The 18775-nt window shown below is 41.6% G+C and overlaps 1 protein-coding gene across 5 annotated transcripts in view; it reads left to right on the forward strand.

Moving 5' to 3' along the window:
* Nucleotides 1-18775, forward strand: part of rptor (regulatory associated protein of MTOR, complex 1) — a 191555-nt gene that overhangs the window by 115077 nt on the left and 57703 nt on the right. For all 5 annotated transcript variants that reach the window (XM_063476950.1, XM_063476949.1, XM_063476951.1 and 2 more), the window contains 6 exons: nt 4785-4860; nt 8577-8678; nt 12801-12884; nt 13894-14004; nt 14513-14587; nt 16721-16786. In XM_063476950.1, the coding sequence (XP_063333020.1) occupies nt 4785-4860; nt 8577-8678; nt 12801-12884; nt 13894-14004; nt 14513-14587; nt 16721-16786 (514 nt within the window). The remainder of the gene's footprint in view (nt 1-4784; nt 4861-8576; nt 8679-12800; nt 12885-13893; nt 14005-14512; nt 14588-16720; nt 16787-18775) is intronic.

An 18775-nucleotide genomic window follows, 5' to 3' on the forward strand; every position in this document is an offset into this window, starting at 1 on the left:
GCTTTACTTACACCAACACTTCTCCCACTATCTATTGTTTCTCCTCTTGGTCTTCTATAAATGCCTCCCTCCATCTCTCCCACTCATTATCTGGCTTGTGTTTGGAAAAAAATCTCTCACTCTCATTGCCTCGAGGAGTGACTTGTTGTGTAACAGCCTGGCATCACTTATTGTAAAGAATACTGCTCTTTACTGAAGCAGTAGCCTTTCATTCTCATGCCTACCCACTTTTTTTAAGATTGTGGGTACATTACAGTTTACCGCCAAAGAAATTAAGAGTATCACTTAGTTTCACAGCAGCACATGCAGTATTAAGCACGACAGATTAACAGCAGAGAGGCGCTTTAAGAGTGCAGAAAACTAAACCAAATGGACAATAAAAAAGGGACGTGCTGGAGATATAAGGCTGGTGGAAAAATAAAAGTTTGGATGAACATAGATGGGAAAGGAAGGGAAACATAGAGGAGGAATTAAGCAGTTTGGGTGCTCGTTGATCGATGTTGGTGCCTGAACACCAACAGCAATTGTTATTCAGATGGAGGAGATGGGAGAGAGCAGATAAACCCCAGGTTGATTGCTCCCTCGTGGGCAGTTTCAGTGTGGGAGTGCGCGTGGGTGTGTGTCTGCTTTATATCTGCGCTCGTGTTTGCGCGTTGCTGCACCACTCTCTGCAGGCAACGCACTCGCACACACAAAAAGAGCTTAGTCAGCGCCAACTGGTCCCCTGCTCTGTCCCCTCATCACACACAGACGGGCTTTGGTGTGATGAGTTACTCATTCGGATTCACAGACATCATCCAAGTTAATGCTGTCATCCTAAACAGCGCAGCAGCCTCCTCCCCGTGAGTGTGTCCTCGCTGATAGCACTGCTCTATCTGCTGGTTTCCACACCATTGGGTTACATAAACACCAGCAGGGATGGATATTTGTTGGCAATGTGTGCACACAGATTGTAATCCCAGTACTTGAAGTTATGAAACCGAGAAAACACGTTTAATTCAGAGCGATTTTTTTATAATATTAATATCATATGTCCAAGAAAAAAGGCTCTCGCAGCTCTGTCAGCGCCAATGGATCTATTAATGATTACCATAACTCTGAAGGATACTCCAGCAGCTTCTTCTCTCCTGTACTTGTAGAAGTTTTACTTTTTGTACCATATCAAGAAACAAGCTGTATCTAAAACCAGCCATAATTGTTCTCCGAAACTAAGGAAAGCAGCTCGTATAATAACATCAGTAGCAATCACATATGGCCACATTTTTTTAAACAATGTCTTTTTATTAAGAGTTTTTTCTTTTATACATATGGACAAAAAGAGAAGAAAGGGATTACAGATGATCTGTACATTCGGGGTAATCAGCCCCTACATTTAAGGCAAAGAAGAAGAAAAGAAAAGAGAAAATGGAAATAAAGAAAAATGAGAGAAACATAACATAATCCCTGCAAAATAATCCCAATAATAATCCCACCCAGGTCACTGCCCAAACCTGTACACTGTATTTCCACACCTAACATAAGAGAGTTTGCTGAAAAATTCTTATAGATTTTGAAATGCATCAAGGAAAGGACCCCACATGCTTTGATTTTTCCCAGTAGAGTACTGGAATGAATGTCTTTTAGTTTTAGACACGACATGAGGTCATGTAACCACTGTTGGGAGGGGCAACATCCCGCCACCTCAGTAGGATTGCCCTCCTAGCCAACAGGGAACAGATTGATAACGCCTGTCTTTTAGAGGCCAGTAGAAGCATCTCATTCCCACTGATGCACATATGATCAGATTTAAAGAAGCATTTTATAACGAGTTTTAAAGTTGCTGTATGGCCAACGGAGCGTTACATTAAGTACAACACTACAAGTAATATATAGTTGAAGTTACAGCGGAGAAAGAAGCGGTTTCCACTAAGTGGGGAACTTCTTAGCAGCAGTAGAGTCACAGTATGATGTGACCCTGAAAAAAATTGCAGTTTGCACTGAATCTAGATGGAGTCATAGGAGTGCCAGTGTTGATGATAAGCATGAAATTGAAAGTGTTAAGGTTGCACATACTATAATACTGCAAACAGTCCAACTCGAGTATAATGAAGGTCACTGACTCACTTTCTAGTTTGTTGAATCTTCTTTCTTCAGTAGCTGCACACCATCTACTCACTTTATGGCTAACTAAAGTAAGCTCATTCCCTCTTCTGTTGTTGCACTGGCCTTTGCCTGTGATATCACATCTCCAATGTGGTTTCTGTCCCTCCCTTCACATGACTTCATATTACATGTTAGTCTGCACAACCTGCTTGGGTGGTCAGTAGAAATAATTCAATTAAAAATGCTCCAAAAAGCATCAGCAGCACAAAACAGAGGAGAGGTCTAATTCAGTGATGAGCGACGATGAGGCCCAGCCGACAGCGGTCGACTCCTTATCTCAGTACGACTGTCAGTCAAGGCTGGATGAGTTATTAAAAAAGGGGATAAGCTGCCCACTGAGACCAAACCCATTCTTTGTATCAGACTGTAAAAAGATTTTTTTATTGCTTTAAAATTGGGCAACTTCATATGTGTGTCTATGGAGGCTGGCTCACTTTTTAAGCCAGCCTCATCACACTTCTAGAAATAAGTTGCCCAGCTAGCCTAAAGCTACTGTAGCAACTTCAGCGTAGCGTCTAAATAAACACGAGGATTAAACCCGATTGGGTTGGTTAGCAAGGTGTTGTTCCACGTTTGTCTTTAAAAATGAGTTGGATAAAAACAAAATAACACAATACAGCACTCTGACTTGTGCATCTAGAGGAAGTTTGGCCTTTTTTGTATGTTTTAGTATTAACGTCTTGCAGAAACATATGGCAGCATCATTTGTTTGCTAACTGCAATGTAAGATATTCATGTAAACAGAAGTCTTAGTTGAAACAGTGCGTGAATATAATCAGGGCTAGTACGACAAAAATTAGGCCTCATATGGCACCAACACTTTGTAAAACGAGCAGCATCTGTTCTTAATAAAGCAGTAGTGTGTGTTTTGCACGGGTAATATTTTCACTGGAAGGCGACTACACCGGCTCCTGAATTGATATACGCTTCTGTTTAGCCATAATTTGCAGCAGCTGACAGAAGCTGGAATAGCCACAAATGCTTTCTACCTACATGCTGTATTGCATGTTTGCATGTTACACATTCATCAGTGGGTCCATTATGTCTTTAACAATGTGCTGTTGACCAAGAGTGCAACTCTATTATATCACATTGAGATAATGGGAAAGGCCATTAAAGCAGAAGTCTCAGACAGAGTGAACTCAGCATCAGTGGTTCAGCATCACATTACGTTGCTGCGTATCGACTGGGAACATGACTCAACCCCTGACTCCTGTTAACTGAGAGGAAAAAGCCCCATCGAGGCCCAGAGTTCAATTTTCTGCAATAAGAAGGAGCTGGAAAGTGAAGGGAGAAGAGAGACGGGCAGAAAGAGAGAAAAGAGAAGCTGTGATAAGGTTTGATGTGAGTTACATAACCCCATGAATTAGAAATGATGGCCATGAGAGAAGAGCTTGTGTTTCGAACGGGATTAAAGGCTCCTCACTGCCCTCCTCAGGACCTCAGGCTGGGAATTTAAAGAAGCCCTTGTGCATGATGAGGAGTGCGAGGGAGAACACGTGAGCTGAGCAAAATGAGTGTTAGTGGCAGGATGGAAATAATGGCCCATGTCTGATTTATGACCTGCTTTTGTTGATTCTGCTTGGGGCTAAATGAGAATCAGTAGATCTGAGAGTTTACCTTTGGAGGATGGTGCTAAAACAAAACCCAACCCTAAGCTTACCTCCAACCCTAGACAAGACTCAGTTAATCTGGAGAATACCAAGAGGTTAAAAAACAGTAAATAGTGAAAGCACTGCCAAGTCTTTAGCAATAAAATGTAATATTTGCATGTATTTTGGTTAAAATGGAATTAATTAAAGACCAGAGAATCGGTATCAAGACTATTTCTGTTATGTAAAGAACTATTTTGGAAATCACAGATTTTTGGAAGTTGTCCGCCACTCTGAACATCCATGGTTTGTGTTTTTTGGGGCGTTTCCAGTTTACACAGTGTCCTGAAGCCCAATAATAAGGAGCTGTGTGAAATGAGTCATGTTGCCTGTGGTTTAAAACATGTATAGCATATAGTCACCAAGATTGGAGAACCACCACAAAAATACCACCGCACGAAATTTACTGTTGCTCCTGCACTAAGGTGAAGGATACATACAAATTATTTTCCAAGACTGGAAATTATATGGATAAAATTTGTCTGTTTGTTACCAGGGTCACTCAGAAAGTTATGGACAACATCGTATGAAGGTATTACGACAGTTGGCCTGGTGATTGGGTGATTTGGGTATGGACTCATATGGAATTCTGGTATATGAGATATAAGGTGAAGTGTCACAAAGTTCTTACCCTATAATACATCGCTAGCACACATCGTTCTTTAGAAAATATCACTGGATCTAAATTCTTGGATTCAGGGTCTCAGTTCATGCCTGGTATGGAAAGAATTTTGAATCTTAGCTGTTTGATATATGCAGCTTCTAACTCGTAAAGATAGCAAACGGTGCCACAGTTTAATGTGATCTTCCTTTGGCCATGCCACACTACTAAATGTGGTTGGCAGTTTCTTTATGATATTTTTATTTATTCATTTATTTATCTTTTTGTTATTCTTCCTGAAAAGTCCTGAAAATAAGTTTTATTTAAGGATCTTCCTCTTGACATATGATGTCATTTACATGCGGTGTGTGTGTGTTTCCTCTCTACAGGCAAGCGTGGGACCTGGCCGTGGACATATGCCTCTCTCAGCTGCCCACCATCATCGAGGAGGGCACCGCCTTCAGAGTAAGTGTGTGTGTGTGAGAGAGAGACAAATAAGCACAGAGCCACTGATGCCTCTGATGCATCATGTTGTTGTGTTTTTTGGCATTAAATGCATGAAGCTTGGTGGCTAGGGGACCTCTAGCATTGATGGATGTCTTTTATCTTGAATGTGTCCAGCACTGACACCTGTAAACAACAAACTGTTCTTGTTTGCACTGCAAGTTCGCCACCACCCGCATATACAGCATCTCTATTAATCTCTCAAACACACTCGCACACACTCATCCCCAGCGGATTACATTGTAAAATGTCAAGTCTAATAACTCAAGTATGAGCGTCAAATAAAAAATAGTTTCAGAAAGCACTGGCCCTGCACTTTCAGCCGCTCGACTGTTTATTGTTATATTTACTGACGAGGCAGGGGACCGTGATGGAGATGCTGAGTGTAATGGAAGCGCTCTTCAAAAAAGCTGATTGAGCTGATGATGACTTAACAAATATGGGTCAACATAACACTTTTTTTTGTTTTGTTTTTTTGTATCTGTGTGAGTCAACAGCGCATCTGCATCACTGTCTTGGTGTATTTTCCCTACAACATCATAAGTGATGTTTTTCAGGGCCTTTGCAGGTGACCAGTTTCATTGTTGTGGTCTTGTAGCTTTGATTAGTTTAAGCAACTAAAGTCTTTTATTGGGTTTTGGCAGCAGAGCTACTTGGTTAGGTTAAAGGAACAAACGTGTTTTAGAAGGTTTAAACAACTGAATTTGTCAGGACTATGAAACAAAATTACTTAGGTTTAAACAAAGCGATTTGGTTAGGTTGCAACAAAATGTCTTTGTTAGGCTCATGTGACAAAACTACTTGGTTGGGTTTAGAAGAAGATCCTTTTTTTTTTTTTTTTTACATACTCTCCTTCTCCTTTTCCTTGAGAAACCCAGGAAGGACCATGTGGATAGACAACTTACTGTGGATTAACGGTACCACAGGACACTTTTTTTTAATTCAAAATATTTTTATTGAGTATTTGTGGATATAGTTTACAAAGAAAAAAAAAAGACGGAAAACACAAACTGTTTACAATGAATACAAAACAGAACTTCTCATGTTCGAACATTTTTTTCCTCTCTTATTATTTACCAAACAAGCAACGAGAAAAAAGAAAAAAACAAAAAACAAAAAGAGAGGAAAAAAAACCCCCGAAAACACCCCCCCACCCCCAAACAAATAACAAAAGCCCCAGCCCTGGAGGGATTATGATATTAAGTAGCCCTTTCCATAAGAACCACACAGATGTTAGGTACACCATCACTGAGCTTCACGTTCCCGTTAACACAGACAGACATCAGACCACTATGGAGAAGCAAATCCGTTAGTCAGCTGGAACATCCTTAAGTTCAAGTTTAGAGAAGTTTTCCAGAAAGAGACCCCAAATTTTATCAAATGTGCCCTTTTGGTTCTGGATGGAGCAGTGGATCTTTTCCAGACTGAGACACAGCATGAGATCAGCAAGCCACCGAACATGGGAGGGCGGGGCAGCAGCCTTCCACCTCATCAAAATGGCACGCCTAGCCAGGAGGGAAGCAAAAGACAGCACCCTGCGCTTTGCTCTGTGAATATACTTATCATCCTCTCCCGCTGTACCAAAGACAGCAAGTAGGGGGTTGAGAGCTAGTTTCAGGCCGGTAGCCTTGTTCAAAGTGCAGGAAACCTCTTCAGGGTGGGTGGGTCCAAAACATGTGGGTTAGATTGGCATCATCAGACCCGCACCTGTTACAGCGAGGGTCTAAACTGGGATAAAGCTTAGCTAGTTTGGATTTAGATAAGTGGGCCCTGTGGACTACTTTGAATTGTAACAGGGAATGACGGGCACAGAGTGATGCAGAATTTACCAGAGAAAGGACTGAGTCCCAGGCGTCATCTGACGTAGATATACCCAACTCCTTCTCTCATGTGGACTTGAGGCCCACAACGTAGGCTGGGGTTACACTGCACAGTGTGTTATAGATGCGAGACATTACAGCTTTGCCTGATAGTTGCAAATGAAGGAGCTCGTCCAGTAAGTTGTCAGCTGGAGCTTCTGGAAAGGACACTGTTTTTAGTATTGTTATAATTAATAACAGTCTTTTCCATAAAAGTCAAAAATCCTGCAGCATTATTGCTTATAAAGCTGTGGGAACAAGATTGAGCCGACCAACGGTTGCTAGACTCTGCAACAACGATGCAGAACACACAGCAGCTTTTGCCATGTTAGGACTCTTATATGGGAACTCCACCTTCTCTCCACCTGGCCCTGGGAGGTGAGCATCGCTCCCCCAGGAGCAGTTTTCCACACTCACTCCTCCTCCTACTTTCTCTTGCACTTGGGCTAAAAACACTTACCAACACTATAATTGAGCCTCTGAGGACTCCTAAAGCAGATCTGCCTGCTCCATCTTTCAGGAGCCTTTAATTCCTCTCTGATGTGCTTTGACTCCTTTACCTCTCTTTGTTGGACTTTGTCACAGCTGAGTAAAGAAAAAAAAAGGAGAATGTTATTTATGGTAGATTTTAAAGATTGAGTCTCTGCTCATGTTAATTAACTCCTCTCTAGCACCTGTAAAACACCCCGACAGTCATATTTTATTTTATATGGAACCAAAAATGCCACTCGTGCCCCACATCTTTGTTACTTTATGTAATAACTTTATTTCTTTATGTATTTTTGATATTTCATGGCATTTTATAAATCTTTCTAAAAGATCTTTTATGTAATTCGTAGATAAAAAGGAAAATTGTGTCATTCATCACAGTATGCTACTTTATCAAGGCAACACATTTAAAATCAGTGTTCAGTTTTTAAAAATGTAATAATCAGCTTATCTCAGTGTAAAGATGTTACTCTTTATTTTCTGTCTATTATGGTGATGTCCAAAGCAGGAAGCAGAGACCAAATTCAGGACAAAATGATGTTGTATATGAATTTATTGGGATTTGATGAGCCAGCATTTTGTCGTATTTCTTGTCTTGCAGCAACCCGGCTAGTTTTTGAGCTACATCCCTGTGACGTTAATTTTTAATTAATTTTGACAGCTTCACCCACATTCGCTCATTGGTATACAGTATCACACAGTACTGTATGGCTGTGTCTGTCAAAAGTCTCAGCAGTAACAAATGAAAAAAAAGTAGTTACTTTAGTTACATCACAGGTGTCATCTTTAAGTAAGCAGCGCTACTGTTCACAATTCTGTCAGTATCTAAGTGTGTAGGGTTATTAAGCTTTGATTATGCTCAAATTAATGTAACCATCCAACAGCGAAGCGCTGATATTTTCCCCTCCCGACATCCATCAGCGGTCTACACGAGGCTGTCGCAATTCAAACACTCTGCGTGATCGAAAACTCTGCGGCCAGCAGCCAATCAATCAGGCAATGTGCCATGACAGCAGAGAGAGGAGAGGGGAAGGTGATCATGACAGATCAGGATTTATGTTGTTACTGCAGTGCGGTGTCACTCCTCAGCTCATTATGTTCATGTTTTTATGAAATGATGGGCTTGTAACTGCAGGACTACCTCATTATGTGTGTGTGTGTGTGTGTGTGTGTGTGTGTGTGTGTGTGTGTGTGTGTGTGTGTGTGTGTGTGTGTGTGTGTGTGTGTGTGTGTGTGTGTGTGTGTGTCCGATTGGAAGAGAGAGAAAGCTGAAGCAGAATAAATTCTTTGAAATGGTGATAAATATTTTATTGCTTCTTGTGTCCACAGCACAGTCCTTTCTTCGCAGAGCAGCTGACAGCGTTTCAGGTGTGGTTGACGATGGGCGTAGAGAACAGAAACCCACCTGAGCAGCTCCCAATTGTACTGCAGGTACAGACGCACACACACACACACACACCGACACACACCCACAGCTTTATGAGACTGGAACTGCTGAGGACAAACGGGGGGTGGGGTAAAATGTCTAACAAATGGCCGGGGACAGAACTGAACTCGGGACACTGAAATAACTAAGCGAGCAAAGGAGGCGCTGCTTTCTGTGCCCACATTTCTATTTAAATGTAGATAATAATTCATAAAAGCAAGACGCTAATTTACTCAACCTCGCCATTGCAGATAAACCAGTCAAATATAACGAGAAAACTATAGAAAAGGATATAAAAATCCAGCTTTCATATGCAAAACGTGGAACGGAGATCGCAAACCAAAAGAGAGACACTAAAGTAAAAGATGAATATAAAAATGCTTGAAAAAGGCAAGAAAATAAAATGAAATGCAATTATATTTTCAACATGCAATAATAATTCTGTATCAGTATGAGTCTTTGTTTTGCAAATGTTACAGTGCTAACAGGTCTCTTTTAATTTATTACACAACATACTCCTACCTTCAGGTCGTCCCTCTTGCAAATTGAGCTCATTATTTTCAGACCAATTATTATTTTTTTACAAGCCTGCAAGAAAACCTGTAACATGAATGTTGTGTTTTCTGTAGCTCTGAACTTTGTAGAAGCGACTTGCAGCTCCTCTCTTATTCACAAGGGGTTGCTACAGCGGGTAGCGCCGAATTTTTGATTGGCGCAATCCCCCGAGGCATTAGTGTCTCCTCCCAGGATCAAACCCGGGATCTCGTTAGGCGAACGTGTAAACCACCACACTCTGGAGAGAGTGAAAGGTCCAAGAGTGAAATCTTGGCTCATCCTCGTAGAGTGCATCAGCTGCTGAGTAACTGCGGTCATATGCTTCATTTTCCTCTTCCCACCTCCACCACCACCATCACCCCGCGGGGTTGTACAGTTGTGCTGTTGTATTATATCACAGCACATAGTAGTGCTATATCACAGCATAGTAGCTGTCCGTGTTGAATGGTAATTTTCTGCTGACTCAGCGCGCTCCCAGCAGCAGCAGCACGTCCATACAGCAGTTCTGTCGGGAGCCGTTAAAAGCTGAGGAAAAGGCAGACTGATCGGCGAGCACCGGGTACAGCGTGTGCGTGTGTGTTGTTGATGTGGACATAAGAGGAAAGGAGCAGCAGCCTTTAAGATTACACAACATATTGCAGCTGTACACCGTAAGGGCAATGTCATCTAGTGTGAGGGCTACTTCCTGCTCCGTGATGTAATTGATGGGCACATAAACAGGTTTTCTACCTATTTAAGTATGCAGTTGCATAAGAATGAAGCTAAAGAGTCTGGTGAATTCTTACAGGATTTACAGTCTAAGGCCAAAATATAATCTGACTCAATTTGAAAAGTGCAAAGAGTGACAAAAAAGATGAGCAACGGGCAGGAATCCATCAATAACGCTCTTTAATGAAATGAGCAAAGGGAGAACAACAGAGCCCAGGAAGCAGTCCTTCATCCAGGACGGATTATTGGAGTTACAATGTTTCCAAGTTGTGACGCTATAGTAACAACAATGCACTCAAACACGTTTTTTTTTTAAATCTTCTTCTCTATGTATCACCCAAGTGATTCATACCTGCAGGTGCATCATAACGTGACGCAGTGTGTGTCGACGTTCATACATACAGCGTCATGAGAGGAAGCGCTTACTCACTGCACCGAAGGGGATGGGAAGCATGGTGTTACACACATGAGCCGCTCCAGTAAACATGCACACGCGCTTTAATGTGTGTACATGTTTAGAGTATTGCTCAGATATTTATTTGCATAAAATGAGCTTAAGATTATGATTAGGGCTGTGTGGAATAATAATAATAATAATTTTATTTGTGTAGCACTCTATAAATTCCTTTCCAACTTTTTTCACTTCCGATATAACACCAGTGGTGTCTGACGACATTAATCTCCTGTTAAATCACAAAGCTGTATTCCTCACGGTGAGGAAGAGATTCGGATCTCCTTTTTTTCCCCAAAACGTAACATTAGCTATCAGAGAAATGATCTGAACGGATTTGATTGTTTGCTGCTGCTGTTTCTAGTTACGCTTGTTTCCCTGCTGTTGGTCTCGCTGTGAGTGCAACCCCTCACACACAGAGTGGAGCTAAAACAACATAATGATAATTTAACTGAGTTGACCTCAACATAATATGTTATTTTAAGTGTGACAAAGAGTTTCCACCAACTTTTACCAGAGTGAGAACAATGGGGGAAAACCTCATGGCTGAAACTTTTCAGTCATTTCGGTTCACATGTGCAGTTTCCAGTTAAATAAAAGTTAAAGGAAAAACTTACAGAGAAAGTATTTCAGGTGGAAAGTACCTCCTAACTGTTGAACCCTTGCTGTTAGCTTCCTGCATACTATGTTAGCTATCCTCTTAGCAACTGGAGTCCTGACGAAGCAAGTTAAACTGAATTGTTCCATTGTAATCTGATCCAGCTCTTCAAGTCCTAATTGGACAGATATCAAATCTAAATACTAGATCGGCAAATTAATTGCAATAATCAATAACAAATTTCTATCCATAGACCTATAAAAACTACTAATGATTTGGCCAAACTGATGCATTAAGGAAGGCTGTTCCAAAGTTTAGCACCTCAAAAGCATGGTCTAATTGTAAACAATGTTAAAGATGGATGTAGCTTCTGAGTGCCTTAAAGCTGCCGGCAGGGGCGACTCCTGGGTGTGCAAAGACTTGCAGTTGTCTAGCACCGTACAGAAAACGGCCCTTGGATTCTTTTCTCTCTGCCCTCTGTGGAAACTGCCCTGATGACTTTATTGGGCTCAATCAGTAGTTTTAGATTACATTGAATAAAAGATTAAGTTCCTTTTTGAATTATGGTTATTGTTACAGTCATTAAGGAAGGATAATCAAGGGTGTGTTGTGTCCTTGATTTCACTGTTAGAGCTACTGCTCATTCGTCGCGTCCGGGTCCAAAGAGGTGGCAGTGGGGAAATTGCTCAGTTCCTGGCTTCATCATGAGACTTCACTAATTAGTGGGCTATGACCATTTTTACACTGACTATGCATCTAAAAATATATAGAGATTTGGGAAAGGGGTGGGGACTGGATGAGGAATGAGATTTTTTTTTTTTTCCTTTAAACCGAGATCAGGAGGATTGCTTCAGTATTTTTGCCAGGTGGCTTTTTTTCTTCCTGCAGAGCACGCGCCTGCGTCACACACTTCCTTGTTCCCACACACTTCCTCAGAGTTGAAGGCATCCCTGGTCCGGTCTTTCCCTGATCTGTTTCTGTGGTCACACCCTGCGGGTCGAAGGCACGGAGGAAGTCATTAATACATTATGATTCCCTGGAAATGTCTAAATGTATGTGTGTGTGGGTGTGTATTCCTGGGTTCCTCCATATGCTTGTTCCCACACACACTGCAGGGTGGTCACATGGGGATGGACCAGTGTCCAGCCTTCACACAGGCTTTGTGGCACACTGCACATAATGTTAGTCCAACCAAACATACACGCATACAATTTTAGCGCTTAACATATGCATCCTTAAAATACTTCTACTTGGCCAAAACCGTTACATCGTGATCCCGTTTGGCATCTCTGTTGCTTTGGGTTTTTCTTGGCTCAGAATCGGCCTGTGGGGCTGACTGCACGCGGCAGTAAGCATGATCGCAGCATACAACAGAGGCAATGAGTTCATTGGACAGAAATCTGTGCATGTTCCTGTTATTTTTGTCTCTTTGGTAAAAAAAAACAATTCAAATGAAACCCCAATTAACAACAAAAAAATTCCAATTACATCATTCAAAAGGGGGAGGGGCTTTTCCTTTGGGGCTTAAGTGGCTGCCAAAATTTCTCTGCAGGAAAAAAAAGCCCAATCAGGTATTTACCCGTACCAGTATCGCAGTAAGATCTCAAATAAAATGGCAGCCAAGAGGACGCACCCTGCCGCCCACTCATGAAATCTGGTGCCAGTGTGTTAGCAGTACTGGTGGGAGAGCCACCTGTTTTACTGCACGTCTACGACATTTCTCCTCTTGTTCTTCCTCCTCCTGCTACTTTAATCTTAGACTTCCTCTCAGTTCAGAGGCGGCAGCATCGACCTTTGACCTCTGCTCTCTTTCAGGTCCTCCTGAGTCAGGTGCACCGGCTGCGTGCTCTGGACCTGCTCGGACGGTTTCTGGATTTGGGACCCTGGGCCGTCAGTCTGGTGCGTTTTTGTTCTGCTGTGAATGTTTAAAAAATAACATGAATGAGATCACAACTCTCCATCCTGTGCTCAACACTGGAGGCAGGGAGCGCCATGTGTCCTTCAAACACATGCCCCTTACATCATTATCTCTTTATTAAAAAGGAAATATGAAACTGAGTTTGTTTTTACTGATTTAGACGTTTGCAAAGCTCGACAATATTCACTTTTGTACACTTATCCAAGACAGAAAGAAAATAAGAAACTAAGACTTGTGTCAGGATGTGCAAAATATCTGTTATGCAAATTTTTAGGTTTTAAAAACACTATGACAGCTGAATTATTAGGTTATTGTTTAGATTACTTGCATTTTGAAATGGGCAGTTGACCTGGCTGTACTAGTTAGCATGCTGCTAGCAGATTGTCTTCTTTTTGTTCACTTATTTATATTTTAAATAAGATATTAGTGTTTTTAGTGGGTTAAAGTCAAGTGCTGCTGCCCGTCACTCGGGAGAAAGCAGATACATCTGAAGACTGAATGTAAAACCATCACCTGTGTGCTTTTTTTTTTAGTTACACGTATAAAACCGTATGAACAGGACGCTGCTGCATCTATAAAACCTCCAGTGAAAATCTTTTTTAAATTTAGCATTTGTAATTCAGATCAATAGAAGTTTAAGATTAAAATCTCAAAATATGGTGTTATTGCTGTTGGATAGTTTATTTAATTGGATATTGTATAATAGCCAAATTGTTAGCACGCTCTTCGAAAAGAGAGTCTCTTGTTCTTTAGCTGGAAGGTGAAAGAAGTCCAAAGCCAGGTTGTATTTTCAGCAAGTCTTTCGGGCTCCCAGCTTGTGCTCGACTACTTTTCATTCTGGTGTTCGCGTTTGCTTTTCAAACCACAGGTGCGTCTCGGCCTTCACACTTGGACAGTCAGGTTCAACAGCAAAGCCTGACCCATAACGGTAACATCAATACAGCTTTATAAACACCAGCGCTCCGTGTTTGCCTGTTTCTGTGTTCCCAGGCCTTGTCCGTGGGGATCTTCCCCTACGTGTTAAAGCTGCTTCAGAGCTCAGCCAGAGAGCTGCGGCCGCTGCTGGTTTTCATCTGGGCTAAAATCCTCGCTGTGGACAGCGTACGTAAAATCACACTCGCACACTTCAAAGTCCAGTTTATTCTATATTATTATATTTATTTCCATAGACTGAAAAAGGTTCATTTACTTGTATTAACTTTGTCCTTGTTTCCTACAATAATGTATCTGATTTAACTTCTCCGACACTTTTTGAAGATGTTTGAATCAGACACAGACTTTGATCTTGAGTGGTCAGCTTCACTGCTCGTCACTTTGTTTCATGTTACAGACGAAAAACACGATAAACCCTGAAGTACAGAAGCAGCATGTGGCATCGGAAGAGCTTTCTGGCGCTGATGAAATAATTAGGAGTAATCTAGGATTTACATCTCAATTCTGCCATGTTTCATATTTTAGTCCCTCCTCGGGGCCGTACGCTCCTGCAATAATAACATTTATAATCAGTATTCATGCAAAGTTTTGAGGCTCTGCTTGAAAGAAGCAAACTACCCCATAATATATCTGCTGTGAAGTCTCCACCATCTTCTCCTTCTTTCTGTTTCCACAGTCATGTCAAGCTGACCTGGTGAAAGACAATGGGCACAAGTACTTCCTGTCAGTGTTGGCTGACAATTACATGCCTGTGAGTATCCACCATCATCATCAAGAAAGCAGAATCCTGTTTAAATATTCCAACTGGGTTTGAAGTGGACTTCTATGTTATTCCTTTATCTGGTGTTACTCCTTTCATGTAATTTCTCAACCAGCTGCTGTACTTCACTCTTTTAAATGGTAAATGGCCTGCATTTGTATAGCGCTTTACTAGTCCCTAAGGACCCCAAAGCGCTCTACACATTCAGTCATCCACATTCACACACTGGTGATTGCAAGCTACATTGTAGCCACAGCCGCCGTGGGGCGCACTGACAGAGGCGAGGCTGCAGGACACTGGCGCCACCGGGCCCTTTTAATGTTTTTTCTCTAAAAGGTGTTCTGAAAACAGTGTTTAAACTCTTCAGTCTCTCTAGTAAATTTTCTGCCTAAATGAAGGATCCACCTCTGAAATCTACAACTATTAAGAAACAATAATAGTCTGTAGTAGGTAGTGAAAAGGTTTTAGACATTTGATAAAAGTTTGCAGAAGTTAATTAAGCATTAAAAATATGCCTGTTGTCTTTGGTAAATGGTAAATGGCCTGTATTTATATAGCGCTTTATTAGTCCCTAAGGACCCCAAAGCGCTTTACATATCCAGTCATCCACCCATTCACGCACACATTCACACACTGGTGATGGCAAGCTACATTGTAGCCACAGCCACCCTGGGGCGCACTGACAGAGGCGAGGCTGCCGGACACTGGCGCCACCGGTCCCTCTGACCACCACCAGTAGGCAACGGGTGAAGCGTCGTGCCCAAGGACACAACGACCGAGACTGTCCAAGTCGGGGCTCGAACCGGCAACCTTCCGATTACAAGGCGAACTCCCAACTCTTGAGCCACGATCGCCCCCTGTATTAATAGCTTATTTAGGAATAAGCTATTAATACAAGCAAAAATTCTATCAATATAATATTAGTTTCATCTTTTTCAGAATCAGAATACTTTATTGATCCCTAGGGGAAAATATTTTTCGTTACAGTGCTCCATTATAAACAAACATTAACAAAGACAGACAATATACTAACTAAGAATAGCACAATATATACAGGCATATATATATACATAAAAGTCACTTATTAATAAATAGCTGAAAAAGGAAGAACATGTGCAAGAAGGGTGTAGCTGTTGCAGTAAACAGTGTGTTAAGTGGATGAGTTGTACAGGGAGATGGCCACAGGCAGGAATGATTTCCTGTGTCGTTCAGTGGTGCTTTTCAGTACTCTCAGTCTCTCACTGAACGTGCTCCTGTGACTGACCAGCATGTCATGGAGTGGGTGGGAGGTGTTATCCAACATTGTCTTTATCTTGGACAACATCCGCCTCTCCGACACCACCTTGAGGGAGTCCAGCTCCATCCCCACAACATTACTGGCCTTACGGATCAGTTTATCGAGTCTGTTGGCATCTGCGACCCTCAGCCTGCTCCCCTTTATTGTGACTTCTCGCCATTTCCCTTTTTTCAGAGTTTTCATGACATTGTGTTATTATAGAAATTGACATTTAATTACTAAGTTCAATTATAAAATTAGCAAACAGTTCAGAAACTGGATGCGCTAACGATCAGACACGTGTCATGTGATCCATGTTTGATGGCAAAATAATTTGCTAACTGTTAATCAGTTAGCTCTTAATGACAAATTTGTTTGTTCCTCATCTCCAAACTTCATCTTTAGTCAACTCAGCTTGAGTCCTCTGTGCAGTGGCATGAGAGGAACACGTGACTCTTATCCTTCTTTAACTTGAAACCTGATATTGAACTTGACCCTGGTCAAGCCCTATAAATTGAAGCGGTCAAGCGGAGAATGTCAGTGAAGGTGCTTTGCTTGGAGCTGTATCTCTGGCCTCTAAAAGGAAACCATGAAAGTTAATGTCGACCAGGTGCACAGAAATCTGAGCAGTCTGAATCCTGAATTTTTTGGTCGTAGGTGTTTGCACTAATGCTCACCTTGCTGTCTAAAATTTTGTCCCTGTTTAATATGAAGATTTTCCACTTGAATATTAAAGTATAATAGGTCCACTTTATCTTACTGCTTCACAACAAATTAGTTTAAGATAAAAGAGAAACGTAGAGCGGAACTGACGTAAAATCTTAATTCTGTCCTTTTCTCTGTTTCAGGCTGAGCATCGGACCATGGCTGTCTTCATTTTAGCCGTTATCGTGAACAACTATACCACAGGACAGGTAGGAGGATGTCTGAACACGTTTGTATTTCTTCATTGCTGTCTGTTTGCTTGCTAGAAATCCAAATAGGCGAACATATTCATTCACTTCCCTCAACAGAACGGCGCCTTCTTTCGGGGCCAGCCGTCACTTTGAAAGATCACTCTCTCGTCTATTGTGTATTTCTGGGAGATATTGGTTATGTGACAGTTTTGTCACCCACAGTCACCTCTGCAATCTCCGTTTCTGTCCCACAGCCACCTCTGCGGTGACACTTTATCACCGCAGGTGTCACTTCGGCCTGCTGCTGGCCTCCGGTGTTCAGTCCCAGAAGCCTTTTGTGTCTGACGCTAATCAAACGTCCAGGGGTGCAATGTAGGGATGTAGCTCGTCATTTCATGGAGTCGACACGCACACGCACGCACTTCTTGACACTCTATTCCACAAAGAAATATTCCGCCATCACTCCCTTTTGCGCCTGCTCCTGGTCTCTGTGGTTATTTTTCTGTCTAGTTGTGAATGTTATTTGACTCATTCATTTCTCCTCTACTCCTCCCTCTCTCGACATTACAGTATATAAATGTGACAAATCATAAAAGCTGTATGTGCTCTCAAACTCAGAAACAGCCATTCTTCTCCGGTATCCCTGTGTCCTTAGCACGCCTACCTCTCTCACAGGTCTGTGTAAATAATAGATGATCCTCAGCATTACACTGAGACTCTCTGCCTGCTCCACATCTCCATTATTTATTCCTCTTCCTTTCAACAACAGCACTCATTACTGCAGTTTCGCTGTTGTGAACATGTCACCGAGCCATGGTGTCTTAATATTCCAGCTCTCTGGGTTCAGCTGGGAGGATCCATCAGAGCCGAGAGAACGATGAGAAACATTAGGGGTGGGGAGGGTTACGCTGTGTAGCTGCTGACAAATGATGCGCTGTTATGATGCCTCAATTTGTTGGAGACGAAAGAAGATTCTCTCCCTCTCTCGTTTATTGCGGTTCGTGTGTGTAAGAGAGGTTGAATTTTCAAGAAAACTTGAGAAATGACACATTTACTAGAGCTGTGCATAATCACACAGGTCTCTGTAAACTGCACAGAGAGTCACACTGTAATTTGAAGTTATATTTGGTATATTTGGCTTCTTTGTAATTTCTTTGTAATTTACAGAACTCCCCTAAACGCATCATATGCAGGCAGCTGGTTGGTCAATGCAGCTACTTGCAGTTATTCAGCAAAAAAAAAAATGCAGACCAAAAATTCAAGCAAAAAAATGAACAACCGACTTTTTTCCTAGATCCAAAAGATTGCTGTCCTCTTTTTACTCTACTGTGACAACTCACCATTTCAGGGTTGCATTGAGGCTGGATCCTATCCCATATGTCTCAGCAGGGGTGGGGCACCCTGGATGGGACACCAGTCCATCACATGACTAACAGTGAAAGATGGGCGACCACAATCACTAACACCTGGAGCTAATGGCAATTTAGAATCGCCAATTAATCTAAAAAACATGGAGAGAACATCATCATTATTGTTATTATTATTAATACTACTACTACTAATACTAATAACAACAATAATAATAATAATAATAATAGTGGCAATATTAGTATTAAATCCTTTCTGAGCGCGGGATGTCTTTTTCAAGAAAGACCTGTCCAACAGTACCACATACACATTATACAACACATGTGAATAAATATACTCATAAATATACTTTTTAAAACTTTCCAATCTAACTTCATAGGCTTTTGTAATTAATTCCATTTGTAGGCAGCAAAATATTTAATTTCTGTTCTTACTTCTGCCGGGCATCGTAACACTGTGATCAGATCCAGTTGGGTAGTTTATGAATTAGCACCACCGTGTAATCCTGCTTGTCCCAGGAGCATTGTCCCACTTTTTCATATAAGATTCATCGATGTGTTAGGAATGAATCATATGTGATAAAAAGGCCGCGCACTGTGATGCAAAGAGTCACGAGGCTTCAAGGTTGAGAAGAAAGTA

This window comes from Pelmatolapia mariae, linkage group LG6 (assembly GCF_036321145.2).
Source record: "Pelmatolapia mariae isolate MD_Pm_ZW linkage group LG6, Pm_UMD_F_2, whole genome shotgun sequence".
NCBI classification, from domain to species: domain Eukaryota; kingdom Metazoa; phylum Chordata; class Actinopteri; order Cichliformes; family Cichlidae; genus Pelmatolapia; species Pelmatolapia mariae.